Source organism: Engystomops pustulosus, chromosome 7, assembly GCF_040894005.1.
Source record: "Engystomops pustulosus chromosome 7, aEngPut4.maternal, whole genome shotgun sequence".
Taxonomy (NCBI): domain Eukaryota; kingdom Metazoa; phylum Chordata; class Amphibia; order Anura; family Leptodactylidae; genus Engystomops; species Engystomops pustulosus.
The window spans coordinates 142,145,852-142,169,990 of NC_092417.1; the positions used below are offsets into that span (position 1 = coordinate 142,145,852).

At 43.1% G+C, this 24,139-nt stretch overlaps 1 protein-coding gene across 4 annotated transcripts in view; it reads right to left on the bottom strand.

Annotated features, from left to right (window-relative positions):
* Positions 1-24,139, bottom strand: part of DAGLA (diacylglycerol lipase alpha) — a 45,026-nt gene that overhangs the window by 15,359 nt on the left and 5,528 nt on the right. For 2 of the 4 annotated variants that reach the window (XM_072118047.1, XM_072118051.1), the window contains exons 2-13: positions 20,108-20,245; positions 18,794-19,005; positions 18,609-18,710; positions 18,378-18,516; positions 18,206-18,293; positions 13,891-14,025; positions 11,562-11,639; positions 11,163-11,287; positions 9,922-10,081; positions 5,944-6,027; positions 5,398-5,475; positions 2,782-2,862 (exon numbers count right to left, since the gene is read on the bottom strand). In XM_072118047.1, the coding sequence (XP_071974148.1) occupies positions 2,782-2,862; positions 5,398-5,475; positions 5,944-6,027; positions 9,922-10,081; positions 11,163-11,287; positions 11,562-11,639; positions 13,891-14,025; positions 18,206-18,293; positions 18,378-18,516; positions 18,609-18,710; positions 18,794-19,005; positions 20,108-20,202 (1,377 nt within the window). In that variant the 5' untranslated portion in view covers positions 20,203-20,245. Of the gene's footprint in view, positions 1-2,781; positions 2,863-5,397; positions 5,476-5,943; positions 6,028-9,921; positions 10,082-11,162; positions 11,288-11,561; positions 11,640-13,890; positions 14,026-18,205; positions 18,294-18,377; positions 18,517-18,608; positions 18,711-18,793; positions 19,006-20,107; positions 20,246-23,304; positions 23,640-24,139 lie in introns of those variants that run through there. The other 2 variants (XM_072118049.1, XM_072118050.1) reach the window with 2 other exon arrangements.

A 24,139-nucleotide genomic window follows, 5' to 3' on the forward strand; every position in this document is an offset into this window, starting at 1 on the left:
TCCGTGGTGATTAGTATTTATTCAAACACCAGTGGTAGTACAATGCAACGTTTTCAAGCAGTGTGCAAGGTGATACAAGGCGGGTTTATATCCCCCCGCAGGATGTGACATCATCAGAAGTGAAAACAAACAATTAGCATAATGATGCAATGTGACAATGTTAAAAACATACAATGGTTATACATCTGTGTCATATCGTGATGTGTTACAACATATGTGACACCAACAGGAGGAGAATCTACCATACCACGCCGTTAAATACACTGTACACTGTATGTCACAGGGTTGCTTAGACAACCACGCCACCACGCCAGTACTGTCCACGGCAAAAATTCAGCTGGTCCCCTTCATGATAGGACGGTTTTGTTTGTCCGCATAGGGGGCACTTACCCGATCCAGCGCCAAAGGGGATAGTGGCCCGATTGCTGGTAGAGCGACGGGACTCTGAGATTCAGATTACGGCGCTTAGCAGGTCATGTGCCCCAGCGGATCTCGCGAGATTACCTCCCATGACGGGGCGGCCATCTTTGTTTAGGGAAACCTGGTCTGAGCCGATGGAGTTAGAGGGTACACTAAGGTAAGTGTCAAAAAGCGTGTCTTGGCAGAAAATATATGTCAGTCACATCAGGATGAACCATATCTCCTGGACCACTAGATCAGTGGCCGTGGTGCCAACACTATTTAGCACTCGGAAAACCGAGCGCATTGTGATGGAACCCAGATGGAGTCTCGTCACCCTCCTCTGACTGCCTTACTGCCCTTGCACATGACACCACCAATTCAGTGTATCTCCAAAAAGGTCTGGACATGGCTGAATCCAGATACAAGAAGGTAAAGGCGTGTTGATGGTGATTGTCTCTCCATGAACAATAAGGATCGTGATCTGTTTTTAGATCACGATCCTTATTGTTCATGGAGAGACAATCACCATCAACACGCCTTTACCTTCTTGCATCTGGATTCTTTTCAAAAAATTTTTTTTATATTCAGCCATGTTTTTTATATTCAGCCAGGGGGGTAAGTGCCCCCTATGCGGACAAACAAAACCGTCCTATCATGAAGCTGCAGCAAGCTGAATTTTTGCCGTGGACAGTACTTAAGGGCGCCTGGCGTGGTTGCTAAGCAACCCTGTGACATGTGCTTATACTACAGTATATTTAACGGCGTGGTATGGTAGATTCTCCTCCTGTTGGTGTCACATATGTTGTAACACATCACGATATGACACAGATGTATAACCATTGTATGTTTTTAACATTGTCACATTGCATCATTATGCTAATTGTTTGTTTTCACTACTGATGATGTCACATCCTGCGGGGGGATATAAACCCGCCTTGTATCACCTTGCACACTGCTTGAAAATGGCTACATGGAGTAGCCAAGCACAGCACTTGGCTATCTTTGACTGTCATCGGCTCTAAATCTCTTACACGTGAAATAGGATACAATCGCCGTGCTTGGATATTACCGCCCTGCCACTCACTCCACCCATAAATAAGAACGGGACATTGAAAGGCAATGGCAAATTTTGTTTATAAAAAAAATACTTTAAAGGGTTTGTAGGAAGGTTTAAACTTATCTATGAGTGAATGAGTGTCAAGACTCCAAGCACAGTCCTTATTGTCCCTTATTGATCCCATACAGATGGAATTTCGATGCTCTATAGTTCCTGGTCTATTCTGAAATGCAGGCTTAAAGGGGTATTCCCCTTTAAAGGACACCTGTCATCAGGTCTCTCTCACTATTTCTGTCACTACTACCTGTTGGAGCAGCTCACAAGGATCCCATCCCAGCCTTTATCTAGTTATTTCATACATTAATCATAATAAAATCATCTATTATTTATCATGTAAATGAGGCTGGTCACATGGTCGGAGGCAGTGATGTCACCCCTGTTACCCCTCCCCTCTCCTCCCCCTGCTCATGTCTGTGTGTAATGTATAGTAAAGCATTGCTGGTGTCTGTGCTTTATCTGCTGACCTGCTGCAACCTCCTAATATACAGGTGAGAGACACAGACATCAGCTACACAAGTACCTGACATGTTCTGCTATAACATGGCTGCCTGGAGCTATTGCATCTCTCACATACACACACAGGCTGCAGGGGGCGCCAGCACCAGGAAGCACATGGAGGAGCCATTATACCCATTATACATGCTGTCAGTCAAGCATTGGGGGTGTGGCTGTACCTCCCTCTCATGAATAAGCTGGACTGGTTGAATATGCCAATGACTCATTGGACATTTCACAGGTAATTTGCATACAGCTTTAGGACCTCATTGCTTAGGTTTACAGGCATTTAGAGTGGCCATGCTTTCTAATGGCAGTTTATGAAAATATATTTAGATTAGGGAGTTATTTTGCATGACGGGTTCTCTTTAACCACTATGGCGTACTGTTGAGAAAGACCAGAAAGAAGAAAAGCACAGGCTTATCTGAGAGGTGTTGGAATGGTAAAGTCAAGAGCTTGATGACGTTAGAAAAATTTAGAAACATTAATTTTTTTATTCAATTCATCCCGCGACTTTTCCAAAAAGAGAATAAAGTAAGTTTTTCAGCACACAGCCCCATTACTTTCTATGGGCAAAGAGCTGTGGATTCCTTAGCCTTGTGCAAGAGCTGATTACATGGGCCACAAGATATAGATCAGGCCCTATTGCTGCCAATTGTCTTTTTGCATTATCATCAGCTTAGCTGCCGGCAACAAGTAGCCTTGTTTGCGTCCAGCATACAGCTCATGTTCGTGTGTATGAAGCGTGAGAGACTGTATATCTTACCAGATCTCTGCCAAATGCCTGAGAAAGCACCATTTCTTGCTCCAGTTTCTTCTTAATATATTCAGCAGAAAGCACCATTCCCTGCAAACAGCAAGACACCAGCATGACATCATTTACAGAGATGATATGGCAGGATGACTTCACTAGAAGCACAAAGTTCATGTACTACTCATCTAACGCCAAAAGGTCATGTAAGGGCGCGTTCACACGTTGCGTTTTGGTTGCGTTTTCATTGCGTTTGGAACGCATATACAACAGCTGATGTGAGGTAATTTGCCTAATTACATTACCGTTTACGTTTGTAAACGCAATGTTAACGCATGTGTTAACAAAACGCATGCGTTAACGCTTTGTTAACGCGTGCGTTAACATCGCGTTTACGATGCGTTTTGTTAACGCATGCGTTAACAGTGATGAAATTAGGCAAATCACCTCTCCTCAGATGTTGTATATGCGTTTCAAACGCAATGAAAACGCAGGTCAAAACGCAACGTGTGAACGCGCCCTAAGATTGTGTGACTGAAGTCAGAACAGGACTACCTACAGCATGACTACTGTAATTCCAGATTAAGAGATTTAAGTTTCAACGATTACAACACAAATTAAACAAAAGAACCCATACAAAGCTTTCACATGTGGAGGTAAGTGCATCAAAAAAAGCATACAGGTATTACAGAAAACATCACTGAACTAGTTAATCATATACTCCAGTCATATTCCATTCCCTTTACGTACTTTGCAGAGAGGTTAAGAAAACCCCAGACTATGTGTCACCCAAATTTATTGGTTAAATCTGAGAGACAGACTTTCTAACAGAACGTGATCTCACCATGCTAGACGACCCTTAAAAGGTTAATGGGAATGAAAACCTACTACAAAAACCCTCTGCGATCACAGAACTGTGAAGTCCTGAGCCAACACTGTTTCAGTGGAGCAGCAAACCATTTACAGGTGGTCCCCTACTTAAGAACGCCCGATTTACAGACAACGCCTAGTAATAGACAGACCTCTGTGGCCAATGTGACCTCCCTAGAAGCTCTCTGAATGTTGGAAACGTACTGAACTTTAGCCCCAGACTGCAACAATTAACACAAGAGTTAGGAAAGGTGTCTGCAATTAAAGGGGTATTCTCATCTGGGCACTCACATTCAGTTTCATTAATCTGCCATATGTAAACATTTCTTCAATTGGATGTTTTTGTAAAAGAAAAAATGTTCCTATGTGAGGGTAATTTCTCATAAATGTAGTCATGTTGTCCCTTAGAAACGAGATGGCTTCCTCGGATACGGCCACCTCTGCTGGAGGGATTGCACAAAGAAACAAAAAGTTATTGGGGGACATTTACTTACAGTGTCGGTGTCTGCATTGGCTTTGTTACCGACCTGCTCTCGTAAGAAGACACACATTTAATATTGTGGAGCTGTGCAGAGACATTTCTGGCGCCGAGACTATTTTCTGTCCCTGGGACCAAAATCTGTCCCGAGCACCAGAAATGTGTCCAACAGTCCCTGCTAGACCAGTTTTCTTTTGGTCTACTTTCCGTCAGTTTACACCGCCCAAAAAGGGCTGCGACACATATTAATTGTGTCTGAGTTTCCACTCCGCCAAAGCCACGCCCCTTTTCGGAGAAGAGTCGGAGCAGACGGAAAAAGGCATTTTTTCTGTCCCCGACAGCTAATAAATAGGTCGGAGAGCAGAACATGTGGTGAGAGCGCCACAAAACTGGCGGAAACGCCATAGTAAATGTCCCCCATTGTATAGGAAATGTCCGGGAGTTACTACATGACCCACAGCCATCCTGTGGTAATGATTACTGAATCCAGGAAGTCAGGCAGGACTTTATAGCGCAAGTCTGGCCACTGCTGCCAGAGTGTGGCGTGGTCGTATCCGAGGAAGCTATCTGGTTTCTGAGGGTCCATAAGACTACATTTATGAGAAATTATCTCCACACAGGAACATTTTTTTAATTAACATCCAATTGAAGAAATGTTTACATAAGGCAAATGAATTTAATTAAATGTAAATGCCCAGATGAGAATACCCCTTTAAGCTTTACTGTTAATCCTTGTCCTCAAAATTTATGAAAATCCTGCTGTCACAGGGATAAAAAAAAAAAATACTTTGACCCGACAAAGCAAGTTGTCTTCTTCTGAAATGCATAGTCCCAAAAGTAATGATTATTCCTTAAGGAACTTTCTTGCTCTTACTTGGGGCAGCACATCACAACAGAATCTAATTATTCCTTAACTCCCCCTTTTCACTTGGATCTGCCCTTCCTGCTTAAGAGTCAACCAAAGGCAGACCCATTATAACTAAAATATACAACCCAGTGCCTATTCTTGCACACCCCCACAAGGTGAGCACCCAAGATCCTCACTTATGTTTTATCTACTTAAACTCTACTCATGGATTGTAAGCGGTTGTGAGCAGGGACATGCTCCCTATTGTGTCATCTGACCATGTAAATGATGTGTAACGCATTATTATATTTGTATATGTTGCCCCATGGTCTGTAAAGCACTATAGAAATAAAGATTTATTACTATTACATAGATGTGAACCGGTTCTTATTCTGTGGAAGAAGATTGAGTGGTAGGTTGATGCAATGGCTCATACCTTGTGTCCTAACCATGTCCCATGGTGCCCCTCTACTGGCAGGCGCTCGGCATCTCCTGTCAGGTCCGTCAAGGCATCCTGGAAATTAAAGAGTTAGATGTGAGATATCATACAATATGGATTGTTCTTAAAGGGAAGTCTACCAGCTCTAAATTCATAACACAGGTAAAGGCAGCATTGTGTAGGTAACTGTATAAGATTTTTTTTAAAATATTTCTTTTCCCGTAAACAAAAATTAATTTTCTGTAAACTGATAAACTGATGGTTATCTTTCTGCAAAATATGTCAATATTTGTCTAAATGGGCAGCGTTGGGTAGCATAGAGAGCACACAAGGGCACCTGCACATGTGGCTCTGGTGCACCAAGAAGCAAAAATGCATAAAGATAAAACCTACATTTTCACCAGAATTATGGATCCTTGGGAGCAGTAAAGGAATGTGTGGAAAGCTGATATGGTGCCCTACACAAGTTTCTACTTGTGGGTTGTTTTGGAGCTGGTTGAACTACATTTACATGTGATAATAAATAAGTCTGCATTCCTCTACCTTTGGAGAGAGTGTGCCGCGTATGCTAATCACCACTTTCTTCTTATCATGATCGACAGCCACAAAAAATGGAGTTTCATAAACCTGTGGAAAGAAAATTCATAAAGGCTAAAAGACACAACATCAACTATATAAACAACTTATCACATGGGGTAGGCGATTAATATCAATAGATGAAATGTCCACAGTCTGTTACAATTATGTGATGAGACCCCCACAGCATGGCAGGGCTGCCTCATTCATCTCCATTGAGCTAACAGAGATGCTGCGCTTGGGGTACATCAGACCCCCTGTTCTCGTGATTTGTGGGGGTCTCATTAATGAGACCTACAGCGATGAGCAAGTTAGGCCCTAACTTGGGAAACAAGGTAGGCCCTATTCACAAGAAAACCCCTTTAAGAGTCAAAATTGTGTTTGGATGTTTCACAGACAGATATCCACTGTTAAAGGCCATCTACCACCAGGATGAAGGATTGCATACAAATGAGCCTGCATACAGTATTTCATCATGGCGGTAGATGCCCTTTACAGGCGGAGATCTCGGAAATAGAAAGCAAGATATTAAAAAAAAAAAAAAAAAAATCAACATTTTTACTGCAAATTCAAAAGTGTATATTTCCGGGTTTGTGAAGCATCCATGATACTATATTATAGGGGAAATTCTCATTTTACTGCCCAGTTTCCTCAAAAATGAGACCGTGTCATATATTATTTTTTGCTTCTAAAGATGCATTAGGTTTTATTTTCAGGGACTATCATTGTTCCATAAACAAGAATTCACATTTATTGTTCATCAAAGAAAAACAATATTTATTAATATATTAATATACTGTTGTCATAATATTATCATTAACACATCCTGAAACCTCCATCCATCACGCTTTAATATCCATGCAGGAATTTGGGAAAATTTCATATTATAAAGTAAATAATTCAAAATCCCAAGCTCTTCCAGTTAATATAAAGTCAGAAATAATACAGAAACTAAAACAAGATTACGAACTAGATTGGCAACCAGAACATATAACATACCTAGGGATTGAACTGGCCTTCCCGACCAAAAACTTATATCAATTTAACTATGTTCCCCTATTATCCAAAATAGATAAAGAATTACTAGAGTACTCAAAAGTGCAGTTATCATGGTGTGGACGCATTGCCTCAAACAAAATGATGACCCTCCCGAAATACATATATATTTTCAGAACTATTCCTATCCCAATACCTGAATCCTTTTTTAGAGCGACCAGAACTCAATTAAGGAAGTTTCTCTGGCAAGGGAAGAGCCCAAGGATCGCACTACATACACTTTCTAAACCAAAGTCAGTAGGGGGGCTAGGTGTACCAGACTTGAAAGATTACCACACAGCCTCGATCCTAAGTCAAGTTAGATCCAGGTGGGACCTAAACAACAGATGGTGCATGATTGAGAAGCACTATAATAACGATTCACCCCTACAAACCAGACTCTTGAACCCAATATGTCATATCAATATAACAACATCGAAACTGAGCACAATGATGGCCACAGACCAGGCATGGAGGGAAGTGATCTCAACCAACAACCAAGACCTTGTCCACCTGCCATCCGATAATATACCAATATCTATATTCGAAGCTAATATTCAAAACATCAACTTACAGGGCTGGCGAACACAAAACATTACAAATCTGGCGGACTTATTGACCAATCAAAAATTGGCTACCTTTACTAGCCTAAATAACAAACACAATCTCCCCCCAGGGGAAATATTTAACTACCTTAAAATTCGCTAATTCATGCAGAACCTTAACCCAGACAGCCTACAAATTAACAAACATATTCTTAGCTTTTTACAAGACAAAACACACCGAAAAAAAGGTATCTCTTTTTTTTTTATCTATATCTAAAAAATAAAGGGTTAATGTCTAAACTACCATATATGAATGCCTGGGAAAAGGAGTTAAGTTGCACTTTTAACAATAAACGGACGCTGTAGTATTAGCATACTCCACTTTCCATAGTGTTCCCCACCTGGAAGCGATAATCAAGACACATATGCGTTGGTACTTCACCCCTACATGCCTCCACAGGATATTTAGTACCTCACCCCCAGGGTGCTGGAGACTTTGTGGCCAAAAGGGCTCCCTATTGCACATCTTGTGGTCATGTCCTAAAGTCAAAACCCTATGGCTGGAAGCTTTCAATTTAATCAACAGATTAGGCTTCACAAATATCTCATTTTCCCCAGCCACAGCACTACTACTAATGAACCTGAAAGAATTACCCCTTAATTCTCGCACTATTGTAGCGCACATCCTAATGTCCACTAAACTGGCAATAACGAGGTACTGGAAGGACACCCAATGCCCTACTATCAATGAGGTCATAACACAAATCAACAATACATGTGCTTATGAAAAGGCTATTTCCCTACAAAATAATAATTATAATATTTTTGTAAAACAATGGAATTCGTGGATACAAAGTGTATACTTCCGAGAATGATTCTGGATTGTAGTAGCACTAGGCCGTGACTAAGTTTAAGTTCAAAGTTTCAATGTTTGAACATCAGGACTATTGCTAAATGATCTGTCCTATGTTCTAAATCCTGTCCTTTTTTTTCATTTTTCTCTTCTAACTTTTTTTGTTGCATCTCTGAATGTTTTATTCCTCTAATTCATTAAGCCTTGTGGACTTTTGAAAATCTGAAGACCAACAACTCTGAGATACACGCCAGAGTAGCTTCAGGAACTTACACAAATGAGCAGAAACACAAAAGCAAAAGATTGATTGTAGGCAAATGCGGTGATATTCTCGCATTTTTGTTCATTTGTTCTATGCAAGTTGTAATTGGTGCCCTCAGGGCATATATTGTATGTCATTATTTTACGGTTATAAAATAATAAAAACTGTTTTAAAAAATATATATATATATACTGTTGTCATGCCATCACATGTCAGTATAAAAAAAGCTAAACTCCATCAAGAATTAATCTATGGTACAATTACCAATCCTGGTATTGGTGAACCAAAAGCTAAATTTTTTATTTAAAGAGAACCTGTTCCCCTAAATAATCTATCTAGGAGCTGCCTACTAAAGTAAGCAGCTTCCTAGCCCTACACCAGGTGTAACATTGTTAAATTGCTATCTTTATCGGAACCTTCCAATAAAGCTAGCAAACACTGCACTAGGTAGCGCTGCGAACGCCGGACCAAGCTTACAGCGGTCTGGGGTATTCATGACAGGGCGGTCCGAACCGCTCCTCTCTACTCAGCTTCTTCCCCGGACTGCCCCTCCCACACTATATGCCAGCGGTGACTGCCAGGCACCGCCCCCTCATGTATACAAGATTATAGCGGTCCTGCGTTCTGAGGGCTATGTATCGCGGTGTTTGCTAGCTTTATTGGAAGAAGAATTGAAATTTAAAAAAAAGCAACATTTATGATATTCATATCATCATCTTACCGAAAGTCATTGTAACTTGCCAAACCATGAATTTCATTTTGCCTTATTTTTAGGGAAACAGGGTATGTAACCTAGATTGGGTTTCTAGGTGCCAGGGTTCAGGAGAGATATAGTCATTTAAAGTTGGCCACATTCATTTCTAGGGCGCTGACAGAGATTACGGAGTATGACGCTTGGCAATCTCCGTCAGCTCCATAGAGATGAATGGGGCAGCCCGACCATGCGTTGTTGGCGGCTCTGTCATCTTGGGGAGCGTGATCTTTGGGGGTCTTATCACTAACCCCCACTGATCAGCAAGTTAGGTCCTATCCACAGGATCAGGCCTAACTAGTTTTGTGGAAAAACCCCTTTAACATCCTTTCTGCATGGGGCATGTGCAAATAGGACATATATAGCCGTGTGACAGTTCTGATGGAGTTAATATAAGTGTAAATGTTGCTTCATTAGTGTCATTTTTAAGGATCAATGACAATCAGGTACAAAGTGAAAGTAGAAAGGAACAGGAGGCAGAGCAGAAAACACAACTGACCGCATCATGACATGACGTGTACACGATATCCACCATATTCATGTTCTCATCCAAGAAGTGACGCTTTATTGCAATTGCATTGCAACCGCAGCAGTTATCTTCCTCAATGGTGACTCCAGGCGCAAAGCGGGGACGAGTAGAGCAGAGACAACAGCAGCTGCTAAAGACATCAAACCAAGAATAGAGTGATAAGAAAGGAGGTGCACGTTAAGAAAGAAATGACCAAGTTATAAACATAACATATATACAAATGAAAAGAGGCCTCATGTTCAGGGGTATTTGTGTTCTGTCCTACATGATCCCAAACAGCATCCACCTCTTAACTTGTAGAGGGCGACCAGTTTATCGCAGTTACTGTTGTATAGCCAGCATTCCATGGATGCCATGAATCTGCCCTTATATACAGGATATGATAGGAAGCTGCGGGCTGCGAGACCCAGATCAACACTATTAGGAGACAGAGGCTGGGATATCAGTCCCAGATGATGGGGAAATGAGCAATTAAAAACAATTACCTAAAAGATAATTGTGAGATGCATAACCAAAGGGGAAAAAATTGTTATTGCTTTAAAAGGGGGTTTACCAAGTTTGCATGTTATCAACTTTCTACAGGATAGGGGGAATCTGATCAGTCCAAATGGTGGGAACTCCACTGACCGTGAGCACCAAACACCAGCTATCTGGAGAACAAAGGGTGCTGTTTGCACTTATGGGTGGAGCAGCAAGATGAGCATGGGTTCAGCTGCTCCATTCAATACAATGGGAGGGTCGCCAACTACTCAGCACAGTGCACACCTATCGCTGGCATTTCCATTCATCTGAGTAATATAGATAGGTGAGTGCTGTGCTCAGCTATTTCTGGAAATGCCATGCAACTGAACGAAGTGATGGATGCAAGCTCATCCTCGTGCTCCACTTAGGGAGAACAGGAATCCTATTCTCCAGATTGCTGGGTGTCTTTCTTGTGAAAAAGAGGATATAAATAAAACAACATATTTGATCAATATATTGGACTCCATTCAGAATTTTTTGGTGGAATGGAAGACCTCACTTATGTAATAAGACACAGTAATAACCTCGGCACGGAAGCCATGTGCAGCTTTTTTCATGACAGCAAAATGATTCTATTTTACACATGGGATAAATAGCAATAATGCCCAAAATGTACCAGAGTGTATTGGAAGCACAGACATAAAAAAAATAAATCTGTAAAAGGCAATGTCAAACTAGAAAGCACTCACGAGCAAGCGCCCGCCAATCTGCAGATGCCACAAGTCGGTTTCCGGATAAGGTACATGGGCCAGCCATATGCCGCCAGAGCAAACAGCATGTAATAACAGACCTCCTTGTAGCGCTGCATCTCTTGCTGTAGTAAGAAACACAGGACATGGTGAGGAGATAGGGCTTGTGTAAGGGACAGTTCACAACTATTCATAATTCTTTTGGTATCAGTTATTTTCAGTATTCTTTGGAGACCACACTGAGTTAAGGTAAATGGTAAGACACGTTATCTGTGTCCAAGCTAAAAGTGATCACTCCTGGTTTTAGCTCATAATAACTGATGCAAAAACCAATGATGAATGGAGATGTGAACCGGTCCTTACCTGTACAGAGAGGTAAAAAAAAGTACAAATACTCACTGTATTTTTCAAGTCCAGATATTTTGTTTTCCTAGTAACTGGCATGCCGGACAAGAAAGCCAATATGTCATTATTAGCCTGCAAAATGGGAAATGACAAAATATTAGGACATATCATATAATGCTACAGAGACCATTGATAAGTCACTATAAAGGCTAAATGCAGAAAAAAAAAATATATCTCTTAGTGTCTAGAGGAGTGTCTGCATTTTCATATCACTGAAAGCTTATAGGAAATCTATAGTCTGATTCATAGTTTATAAAGCACGTCACTGACTTAATCCACTTTGCACCGATGCAGGTTCATACCTTGTAAAATGTGACCCAAACAGAATGACAGATTGGTAGCTGAACTGCAACTAGCCATTGGCTATGATTGCAAACTAGCTGAGAAGAGTCACTTTTTGAGAGAGAGATGAGTTGAGTGGCTGCAGGGGGGGCCCTATCTTTGGCTTTAAAGCAGCTAAAACCAAACTTAAAAATATCTTCATCTGCAGCTCTCACATTCCCAACAGTTTCTGCCCTAAATGTCTGCATATCTGGTTCTGAAGATCACAGAACCACAAGCCTGATGTGATGTGAAAGTCAAGATCCCCATCTTTACTATGACATCCATACCATCTAGTAACTATAAAACCAAAGATAGGGTCATCTGAAGTCACAAACCGTAAAGCAGTGGTGGCTAACCTAAGGCACCGGTGCCAGAGGTGGCACTCAGAGCCCTCTCTTTAGGCACCCAGACCATCATTCCAGGAAAGAGTTTGACAGTCAGGGTGAATGACTCAGGGCCTCCTACTGCAGTCCTGGATAGCCAAGGATGTGTTACCTTTAGCACTAGTTTAAAGCAACACTTCCTGGGACTGCAGGAGGAGCAGAGAGATGTGGACAGCGCTGGATTATCATTGGATCTCCTGCCCCATAATTCCCCCTGTTCAAGGGGACCTTGGGAAGCTACGATGATTAAGTGAATTTCCAATACTTATTTCAATTCCATTGGTGTCCTCAAGACACCAATAGAATTGAAAGAAGTAGTGGAAAGTGAAAGCTGTGTTAGAGGAGGGAGCGATAAGTGCCTGATTAAATTGCTGTGTCAGCACTTTGTGATAAATAATTGGGTTTTTGGCTTTAGTTTGTGCACTCAGCCTGTAAAAGGTTCACCATCAATGCCCTAAGAGCCGCTAAAAGTGACTTATAGGAGTCAAAAAGTCACTCTGCAATCATTTTTATATGACTATGCAGCGGATTTGTTTGTTTTTTAGGTAACGGGCAAGATTTCATATAATAGAGGCAATGATAAAAAGGATATTTCATGCCCTACTTGAGTAGGCTGTTAGTGTATTGGCGTAAAAGCGGGTAAGCATTGTGACCTTGTCCCTCTCCGTTTGACTTAGATTTGCCAATTCCACTACATGTCATGTAGGTTTAGATCTGGATAGTCATTACCAAAAACGTTGAGAGAAAGATTCCTGATCCATACTTGCCTCATTATGACTGTGTGATAGAACCCATATTTGGCACGAAGACATTAAAGATCTGTTGGCCAAAACCATTGATTTTATGCACAAAAAAAATTATTGGGCTGTTGTATTTCAATTACCTAATTCATTTATTTTCAAAAAGATAAAAAAAAAATTGACACCTCTGGTGGGAGTTTATCAGGCTGTGTATGGGATATTTATTGAGTTGCCACGAAATTTTTCCAAAAATTTCTTCACTGTGGCCTGAACGGAATTGAATGACTTCGTTTCTTCAGAATCTTTCTACGATATTGCTATTCCTTCAAGCTGCGTAAGGGTACATTCACATGGTCGTCATATATGTCCTATAGACGGCAATGACGGCCCGGTGACGGTACAGTGCCGCCCATGACACTTTTCTTTATGGAGGGGTCGCCTCCTCCTCCTCTCCACCTGGCGGGCATATGGCTGTGTGAATGTACCCTAACCCTGTACTCACAAAGTCATGTTAGCTGAAGAACAGATACAAAAACTAAAAACCTTGACAAATTACAAAACCCTGTTGAGGTTTCCCATATATATTTTATATAGAGTTTCTGGTTAATGTAGGATTAATTTGCTGAAACGTAAAGTCTTTCCTAACTGTAACAAACGTGTGAAGGGCTTATTTTTGGGTACACATAGATTGAAAGAGGTGTGCTCCAAAATCTGGAACCCTGCCTCAGCATGTGAACATGCCCTTGTACAGGAAATTCCTGTGACACTTCATAGCTTCATACTCAGATTAAACTTATCAACATTTTAGTTTAACTTTCTGTCAATCATTATTTTTTAGGTAAATAGCATTGGACGACACGGCCCCAGGGCACTAACCTCATCCAGGACTGCGTTGCGTTTTGCCCTCTGCCTTTGGCGCAGCAAAACTAATCCAGCAATGATGTCGGATGGAACAATATCCAGATCTCGAAAAAATTCAGCAAACAAATAGGCAATTTCAGAGTATGCATCCTGTAAGAGAAGACATCACTTACTTGGTACACATTGCATTTCACTTAAAGGAAATCTACCATCAAAATCCATCATGATAAACCACAGACACTTACTCATAGATCCAGGCACCGTGAATGTGGTAATCCTCTTATATTTGTTATCCGTGGCCTCCTTCCATGTACAATAAACTTTTACAATTATTCTATGGAGCCTTAAGGGTTCTGTGGGGGTGCTTCCAGAGTCCCTTTAAGTGAGGTCTTTTCACTCCCTGTGAGGGTGGTGGCACACGTGCCGTTTTGTCGGCCTTTGCAAACACAGACAAAGCCCCACCCACTGGGGCGGCCCGTGGCCCGATCGCATCAGAGTTTCTATGCTAACGCCTGCGATCAGGAACGAGCCGCCGGGTTTTTGCATTAATTTAATGAAAAACACCGGCGGCTCGTTCTCGATCGCAGGCGTTTCCATAGAAATGCCAATGCGATCGGGCCACGGGCTACCCAGTGGGTGGGGCTTTGTCTGCGCTTGCAAACGCAGACAAAACGGCATGTCTGCCGCCACCCTAAGGGTGCTTTCACACATTCAGTTTTTCAGATGCAGTCTTCAAAGCCAAAAGCAGGTGTGGATCATAATGGGTAAGCACGTATCATTCTTTTTCTCACTCCACTCCTGGTTTGGACACCGAGAGCTGCATCTTAAAAACTGAATGTGTAAATGCACCAATGTAACACACTGTCAATCTGCAGCACTAAGGAACCTCGGAAACACCTCCTAAAGACCTTTGGTTCAGTAGAATAATTATAAAAGTTGATTTTAGAAGGAAGGAGGCCATCGATAACAAATATAAGAAGATTACCACAGTCACAATGGCAGGGTGTATTAGTAAGTTTTTCCTTGCTTTATTTTGGTAGATTTCCCTAACGTATAAGGATAAGGTAGCAAATGATTGCCCATTGGCACTACATTAGGGTACTCTAAAATAAAAGGTTCTTTGCATGTTTCACCTCATTGCTGATCTCTGTAACATGGTATCACCGCAAGTTGCTATGTAGTGCTGGTCTTAATATTTAATGGTCTTGTGTAGCTCATGTAATTGTGCAACATTATTTAAAAAGCCATAATTCGGCTTTAAAGGGGGTTAAAGCTATTTATGCCCCAAGCATTGCAAAGAAGCATCTTTAAAAAAAATGTTTCTTCCTAAGTGAAGCAGAGAAAGACAGGGGATGGTGTAAGCTCCCTGGAGGGCTAGTAAAGTGCCAATTACACCAGTAATCCTTTATTACCCCCCTTTAAATGTGCGGTTTACAGTACCAGTTGTAAGCGGTATCCATCAGTTCCCATGTCACATGTGTATTTTATTTATTATATTTACAACAGCATGTACAACCCAGCACATAGAGCACGCTGCACACCGCATGTACAACTCCAGCACATAGAGCACGCTGCACACCGCATGTACTACCGCAGCACATAGAGCAGGCTGCACACCGCATGTACTACTGCAGCACATAGAGCAGGCTGCACACCGCATGTACAACTCCAGCACATAGAGCACGCTGCACACCGCATGTACAACTCCAGCACATAGAGCACGCTGCACACCGCATGTACTACCGCAGCACATAGAGCAGGCTGCACACCGCATGTACTACTGCAGCACATAGAGCAGGCTGCACACCGCATGTACTACTGCAGCACATAGAGCAGGCTGCACACCGCATGTACAACCCAGCACATAGAGCACGCTGCACACCGCATGTACAACTCCAGCACATAGAGCAGGCTGCACACCGCATGTACTACTGCAGCACATAGAGCAGGCTGCACACCGCATGTACTACTGCAGCACATAGAGCAGGCTGCACACCGCATGTACAACCCAGCACATAGAGCACGCTGCACACCGCATGTACAACTCCAGCACATAGAGCACGCTGCACACCGCATGTACTACTGCAGCACATAGAGCAGGCTGCACTCCGCATGTACTACTGCAGCACATAGAGCAGGCTGCACACCGCATGTACTACTGCAGCACATAGAGCAGGCTGCACACCGCATGTACTACTGCAGCACATAGAGCAGGCTGCACACCGCATGTACTACTGCAGCACATAGAGCAGGCTGCACACCGCATGTACAACCCAGCACATAGAGCACGCTGCACACCGCATGTACAACTCCAGCACATAGAGCACGCTGCACACCGCATGTACTACTGCAGCACATAGAGCAGGCTGCACTCCGCATGTACTACTGCAGCACATAGAGCAGGCTGCACACCGCATGTACAACCCAGCACATAGAGCACGCTGCACACCGCATGTACAACCCAGCACATAGAGCATGCGGCACACTGCATGTACAACTGCAGCACATAGAGCACGCTGCATACCGCATGTACAACTGCAGCACACAGAGCACGCTGCACACCGCATGTACTACTGCAGCACACAGAGCAGGCTGCACACCGCATGTACAACTCCAGCACATAGAGCACGCTCTACACCGCATGTACTACTGCAGCACATAGAGCAGGCTGCACACCGCATGTACTACTGCAGCACATACCGCATGTACTACTGCAGCACACAGAGCAGGCTGCACACCGCATGTACAACTCCAGCACATAGAGCACGCTCTACACCGCATGTACTACTGCAGCACATAGAGCAGGCTGCACACCGCATGTACAACCCAGCATATAGAGCAGGCTGCACACCGCATGTACTACTGCAGCACATAGAGCATCTTTAAAAAAAATGTTTCTTCCTAAGTGAAGCAGAGAAAGACAGGGGATGGTGTAAGCTCCCTGGAGGGCTAGTAAAGTGCCAATTACACCAGTAATCCTTTATTACCCCCCTTTAAATGTGCGGTTTACAGTACCAGTTGTAAGCGGTATCCATCAGTTCCCATGTCACATGTGTATTTTATTTATTATATTTACAACAGCATGTACAACCCAGCACATAGAGCACGCTGCACACCGCATGTACAACTCCAGCACATAGAGCACGCTGCACACCGCATGTACTACCGCAGCACATAGAGCAGGCTGCACACCGCATGTACTACTGCAGCACATAGAGCAGGCTGCACACCGCATGTACAACTCCAGCACATAGAGCACGCTGCACACCGCATGTACAACCCAGCACATAGAGCAGGCTGCACACCGCATGTACTACTGCAGCACATAGAGCAGGCTGCACACCGCATGTACAACTCCAGCACATAGAGCACGCTGCACACCGCATGTACAACCCAGCACATAGAGCATGCGGCACACCGCATGTACAACTGCAGCACATAGAGCACGCTGCATACCGCATGTACAACTGCAGCACATAGAGCACGCTGCACACCGCATGTACAACCCAGCACATAGAGCACGCTGCACACCACATGTACAACCCAGCACACAGAGTAGGGCTGCATACCGCATGTACAACTGCAGCACATAGAGCACACTGCATACCGCATGTACAAGCTTGAAACCCTGTTAAAAGATTTTTACTATAACATAGATTTACATCCTATCCACAAGATTGCCAAGACCCCCTGTGATCAGCAGGACATGGGGTTGCTTAAAGACTATTATAGCTAAGCACTGTACTAGGCTGTCAGCCACACAGAGACTAAATGGACTCATAACGTATATGCCCAACCATTACTCCAACTGTGTCAGACCTATAGTATGGCATTCATCACTAACAGGGACCTCCAGGTGCTGCAGTCCTGTAACTGTATAAATATCAATAGTAGTCATCAATAGAGCTTAACTGTGGCAGAAAGCTGGACGCAAAAAACCTTTAATAAGCTCCAGTAATAAATAAAAGGTTGCGTCTCTGGAGTTTCTCTAAAACCCCAGAAATACAATGATGAACGGGGAGAAGCTGCATAGGGGACATACCTCACCATTTGTCTATATGGTGGAATATTTTGCAGCCTTTGATCAGCATATCATTATTATATGTAAAAATCAAGAAACATTACTGACAAAACTATATGGCCACCTGGCAGGTCGACTGAATAAGGCTACTCTCCTAGAGATTCCAATGTAGTAACCCAGCACAGACACTACATGGAGCGTGCAGCAGTACTTTCAGCTTTGTGTTAGTTCAGTTCTCTGTTGTGTAGGATAAGGTTAAATCACCCAAACACCTCCTGGCAGATATTCAGATAAAACTTCTGTACTTACAGACTGGGAGTCTTTAGTGCGGGTGCAGCATAGGAAGACTTTTAAGCGACGGGTCCAGCTGCTGGCCTGACCTTCCTCCAGGCGGTGGCTAAGACCAAGCAGAGATAAAGAGGGTGAGGCTGTAGCAAGACAAATGTAAGACACCGGGGGGCTAGGATGGGAGTTTACTTACCGCAAGTTGTACGTTCGCAAGTTCCTTTGCCTCCTCTTTGTTGCGCGCAGCTTCACAAAGGTTCTTCCAGTGGGATCAAAGACACAGAGAACGGTAATGCAGACACTGAGTATGACCACCCAGTTACATACCACCATCCCTACACACAAAAGCATAACATCAGACACAAGCATGAAAAATAAAAAAGTAAAAAAAAATTGTTGCCCCTTTAAGAGTCTGACCCCCACTTACCAAGTGTGACATTCTTTGCGGTGACATCATTGCAGGATGTGTAATACTGAGCGAGCCAGACAATACCCACGATGGCATAAACAAACTCAATCACCAGAATTGCTACGAGGGATGGAAGAAAGTGCAAATGAACAAAGAGTTTCCACATCACACAAGCCAAGAGCAAGCTGGCCTGTAAATCTTACCAAGCCGGACGTAGAGCACATACTGCATGGAGTCTCTGGGTTCAGTGTACAGGATTCCCCCTCTCATGCTCAACCAGATGATGGCCACCTCTGCGATCATACAGCTCAGCAGAATACCCAGATACCCGCGCCCATGATCCACTAGATTCAGGGAACATGTCTCATGTGGGTTATAGGTCAGGCCGAAGAGAACCACACATAGGATAACAAACCTGCAGTGAACAATGGAGAGACAACACATATACATTTGTACCACCATCTTAAAGGGCATCTACCACCAGGATCAAGGATTGTAAACCAAACACACTGACATACTGGTGTGTGCCCCCTCTGGCAGGATCTAGATTCTTATGCCCTTGTTTTTAGGAAAACTCCTATGGAGCTTGGAGCCCCGTAGCCTTATTTGCATCATTTTTAAAACCTATTCTGGTAAAAACCAGGGAAAAAGAATCTAAAAGAGCAGATCCTGCCAGTATATCAGTGTGCTTGGTTTACAATCCTCGATTCTAGTGGTAGATGTCCTTTAAGTTATTAAAAGCCAAGTTCTCAAGATTTAAGGATATAAATAGCCTTATACAGCTGCTCCCACAGTCCTCATTGTGTTGGAGTTTTAGGGTAGCAAACTGCTCATAGGTTTACTTAAAGGGTTTTCAAAGTTATTCCAGAAGTTGTCCAAAGCCTGAGGTCAATGATAGCCATCAGTGGCATCATTGGGAACACACTACCTGAAAGGGAGACAATTGGCAGCGCCCTTGTTGAGCTGCCATAGGCGAAATGTTCCGCTTTAACTGTGGAACTTAACAGGTTAACTGCTGCCATTGTTGCCAGGACTGACCATAAAGGAATTATTATTATTACGGCAGGTGTTTGCTGTATAACACAAGTGTACAGCCTGTGTGGTATTTCCATTTAGCCCTAACCTCTTTAGGATGTATATGTTCTATGGGCAGTCTATACGAGGTTAAAGTAGAACTACATTTTCTGGAGTTTTAATCATTTGGGCTCCCGCATCCCTTTGGTTGTAACTCTTGAGCAAGTAAAGACCCATTGACTTGGTGCCAAGGTGTATGTATATGTAAAGCAACGCAAATGTAAAATTCCCATAATGCCACAGATTTTGTATGGGGAACATGGCTTTGTGTATGGTCATCATATCATGATCAGATCTCCCTGCCTACAGCCAGCTTAAGCTTGATCCCATTACGTATCTTTAGAAAACACAGTCTGCTTAGGAAAAGACTCTTCTGACGATTACCAGGCTGGCCTCTCCAAGGACTACAGATTATCTACTACAGGAGAAGCCTTCATACTCACCACGTGCTGTGCAGTACAAAGAGGAAGATTCCCGGCAACACCAAATCATCGCTGCCCACAGACCAGCGCCGCCGGAACACGACAATCCCCGGCATGGTGAGCAGCAAGCACTACGTCACCGCCGCCTGCCTTTACTGTCTGCAAGCAAACAAAATACATAAGGTAAACAACAATGTAATAGACAGGTCTGTACAAAAACAACCAACCAATATGGCTGCCGTCATCAGCAGATCTTACAGCCCTGTACAGAGATAAACTCAAATTTGAGAGTAAGAATATGAGCAGAAAAAAAAGTATATGGAGCATAATAAGAGATGCAGGTTTCTGTCATGTTAATGGTTAAATATTACAGTACCGTCTTACTAATAAGCTACATAGACGTTACATCATCTCTCCGGACACCGGGAAAGCCGTCTTCTCCACAGAGCAGTCTTTCATAGCCATATGTGACTATACATCTAGCTTCCAATGCTTGCGCTTCAGGCCATGCCCAGAACAATTGTGAATGTACAGTAAAGTCCTGGGCCGCCGCTATATAACAAGCGGCCACTGTTCCCACTTACACAGGCGCCCACCACCCTCCATTCCTATCCCTTCTCATTTCTATGGGCACAGCACCTGCTGCACCAGAGGCTGCGTCGCTCTTCCACCTGCTTGAAAGTCGGCCTCATGTGTTATCACTTTGGTTTACCTACAAATTGTCTTTATAAATTTCAGCCGCTTTGTCTATGTTATCTATCATTTCACAATCCTGTTCAGAAACCACCACAGACGCCTGCGGTGAGCCACTTCCCCCTCACATGAAACTGCTCCGTCCTTCTAAGATTCACTACGTAAATCATCTTTTAGCCGACTGTGATTTATTTCAGCTAATTTTATATCAAATTGACCAAAACCCCACAAAACTTTCCTCAAGTATACTTCAAAAGTCAGCCAATTAACTTCTTTTAGACAAGTTCTATATATCTTCTACGTACATTTGTTACCAAAAGTACTACTTCTACAGAACTACTTCTTCTTTAGCATTAGTCATGATGGAATTTTTAGCCAATCCCTTTTCGTGGTAAAATATTTGAGGGAACCATTCAGCTGTATAAAACAGTCTCAATAACATGCATGCATAGATGCACGGTCTGGCCAAGTGTGCATGTGTTCCAATTCTGACAGGAAGGATGTGAATCCACACGACAACCTTCAGCGATTACCAATGTAATACACGTGCATATTCCTTTCATACTATCATCTGGATTCTGACTGACATGCAAAAAAGAAAATACGGTAATGTAAAATTGTGGAAGTACAGAGCTGGGCAGTTTTAACAAATGGTTTACCACAGCGTCTGTCGTAACTAGACAAAACGAAACTACCGGTAAAGCCACATTTATCAAAAGGTTTTAAGACATTAAGGCCGTGTTTATAAGTTAAGAAAAGCAATTCAGGCTCAGCAAAGTGCTTGTCTGAATTTCAGATATGCTCATAAATAAGCATATGCGATCAGGAACAAGCAAAATGCGTGTTGCCGGTTCCCAAACGCAAGAGTTTAGTTCTAAACACAATTCAAACATAGCATGTGAACACGGTCTTATACCTTGCAAAGCTAGATAAAAATTGCCATAAATGTGTGTAAACCAATAATTCTTTATTTATATAGCGCACACAGATTATGCAGCACTGCAGAGCTTACCAAATCGGTCCCTGTCCCCATGGGGCTCACAATCTAATCAACCTACAATTGGGTTTTGGAATGTGGGAGGAAACCGGAGGACCTGGAGGGAACCCACGCAGAAACGGACATACAAACTCTTTCCAGATGTTGACCTGAATGGGATTTGAACACAGGACCCCAGGGATGCAAGACTGTAGTGCCAACCACAGATCCACCGTGCTGCCCAACAAATAGGAGGTGGAACATTAAATTGGACCAGAATGATCAATCAGCATCAGACTTTAAATCTGTTGCATAAATCTGTTGCATAAATCTGTTGCATAAATCTGTTGCATAAATCTGTTGCATAAATCTGTTGCAGTTTAAGTGGGTCTTCTCCTACTGTGCACTGTCTTTAGTCACTTTTGATAAATATCTCCCAGTATTTCAGGCATTTTTTTGTGGTCTGAGGATCACAAGTTCCCTTATCTGCTCAACAGAACAGGGGCTTCTGGGTTTCAGCTGCTCTTTACAGCGGTCCAGAAGTCAATGGAGCACAGAGTGGACAAAGCTTAGAATCAGATAGGGAGAACTTGTGGTTCCCTATCCTGGCGAGTGCAGAGAGTCCAACAGCCAAGATCCACCCCATGCTTCGAGAAGAAAATCTACCATTTATTATTATGCATTGTTAACCAAAACATACCATGAGAATAATGTAGCTACACTGATGCAGAAACATATCTTGTTTAATCCCTGATCCGAGCAGTTTTGCTAAAAAATTATTATGGAATTCAGTATATTGGGAAAGCTGGGTGCCCTGGCTGCCGTACATAAACACAATACACAGAGCTTCCTGAACTGTACAGACAGGACTAATCAACTTGAGCCGGCTGACTCATACACAGCAGCTGGGGGATTACTTCTGCCTGTCAGGGACAACAAAGTGAATACAAAGTTCTCTGGAGCAGTGCATAATTAGGGTAAGGAGAAGCGCCACAGCAGCAACAGAGCCTCATTTTCATAATTTTTAGCATTTTTTTTTTAGCAAAACCACTCAGTTCAGGGATTAAACAAGATATGTTTATGCATCAGTGTAGCTACAGCATTCGCCAGGCATGTTTGGCTCATCTTATGGCGATCATGGACCATCCACAACGCTGAAGTGTTATCATGATGTTCACAGTCTCATCCCCAGCACTGAGGTCGGTACAAAACTTCTTTCAATCTCAATTAGAACAAATTCCCAGAAATTAATTTCATAATGTTTCATTTCTACGTTATTTAGGGTTTCCCTTCAGAAAACTTCTGACTATTTGCACAGAGATTACACACTATAATCTGACATCCACTGTCTGAGCACAGCAACAATCCTGTAAATCCGTCTGAAATGTAATCATTCCTCAAAGACAACGTTAACCCTTAACTTGCTAAACCTCTGGAGAGACTTTACAGTGTCTTATTAAATGCAACAAAATGATCTGATCCCAGAAGGCCGAACATCTGCTCCTGTTACATAACCTGCATCGAGAGACTTTGTACTAAACTCACAAACCTCATATGACAAGATCCTACTGAGGAATCCATAGCAGAGATTTGGGATGTCTGCCGGGCTCCTCGGATAGCCAAGCTCTCCCGCTGCCTTCTCCCAGCACCGCGGTCACCTGATCCGCTTCCCTTACAGGAGGGGGGTTTGGGTCCACGAGTTAAAATTGATTTTTTTTCAGGTCGTTAATCTGTTGGTCATGAAGAGAGATTCCTATTTGTCCTCCTCGATCCTTTATGTCGGAGCACAGCAGCACCCCATGGTTTTCAGAGAAAAAGGGGTAACAATGGGGTTAATTACTGTGAATCGTGAAGGTATGAATACACAGAACCTCTGATCCGATGAATTTTCATGTGCCTGCACCATATCCCGGACATTTCTCTATGGTGTAGTATAATAGCCCCTGCACCCCCTCCCCGCCCCCCCCGCCTGAATGCCTCAATCCAGAAAGCCAATAATCAGCTGTCCCATGGTCTCCCGGTGTCTGTCCAGTACCTGCTGCAGCCTGGGATCGGCCCTGCGCTGCGCCCCTCCGCCTCTGCTACGTCTGGACTATTGACTTCCAGATCAATATTGACAGTTTGATCTTTGCCTGGTGTAGCAGGTGTAAATAGGCAAAATGCCCTTCCAGTTTAACCATTTCCTAGCCTAGTGCGGCTTCTATCCCTATATCCAGCTCTATATTGTCCCCGTAGTTTATATGGGATAGAACAGTAGGCCTTATCAGGACACCATGTGCTGCCTGAAAGCTATTAACCCCCGACTCCCTCGTAAACATGCACTTTGTGAATCCCCCTACTACACATACATGTTTTTAGTTCGGAGATAAGCGGCTGACAGAAAT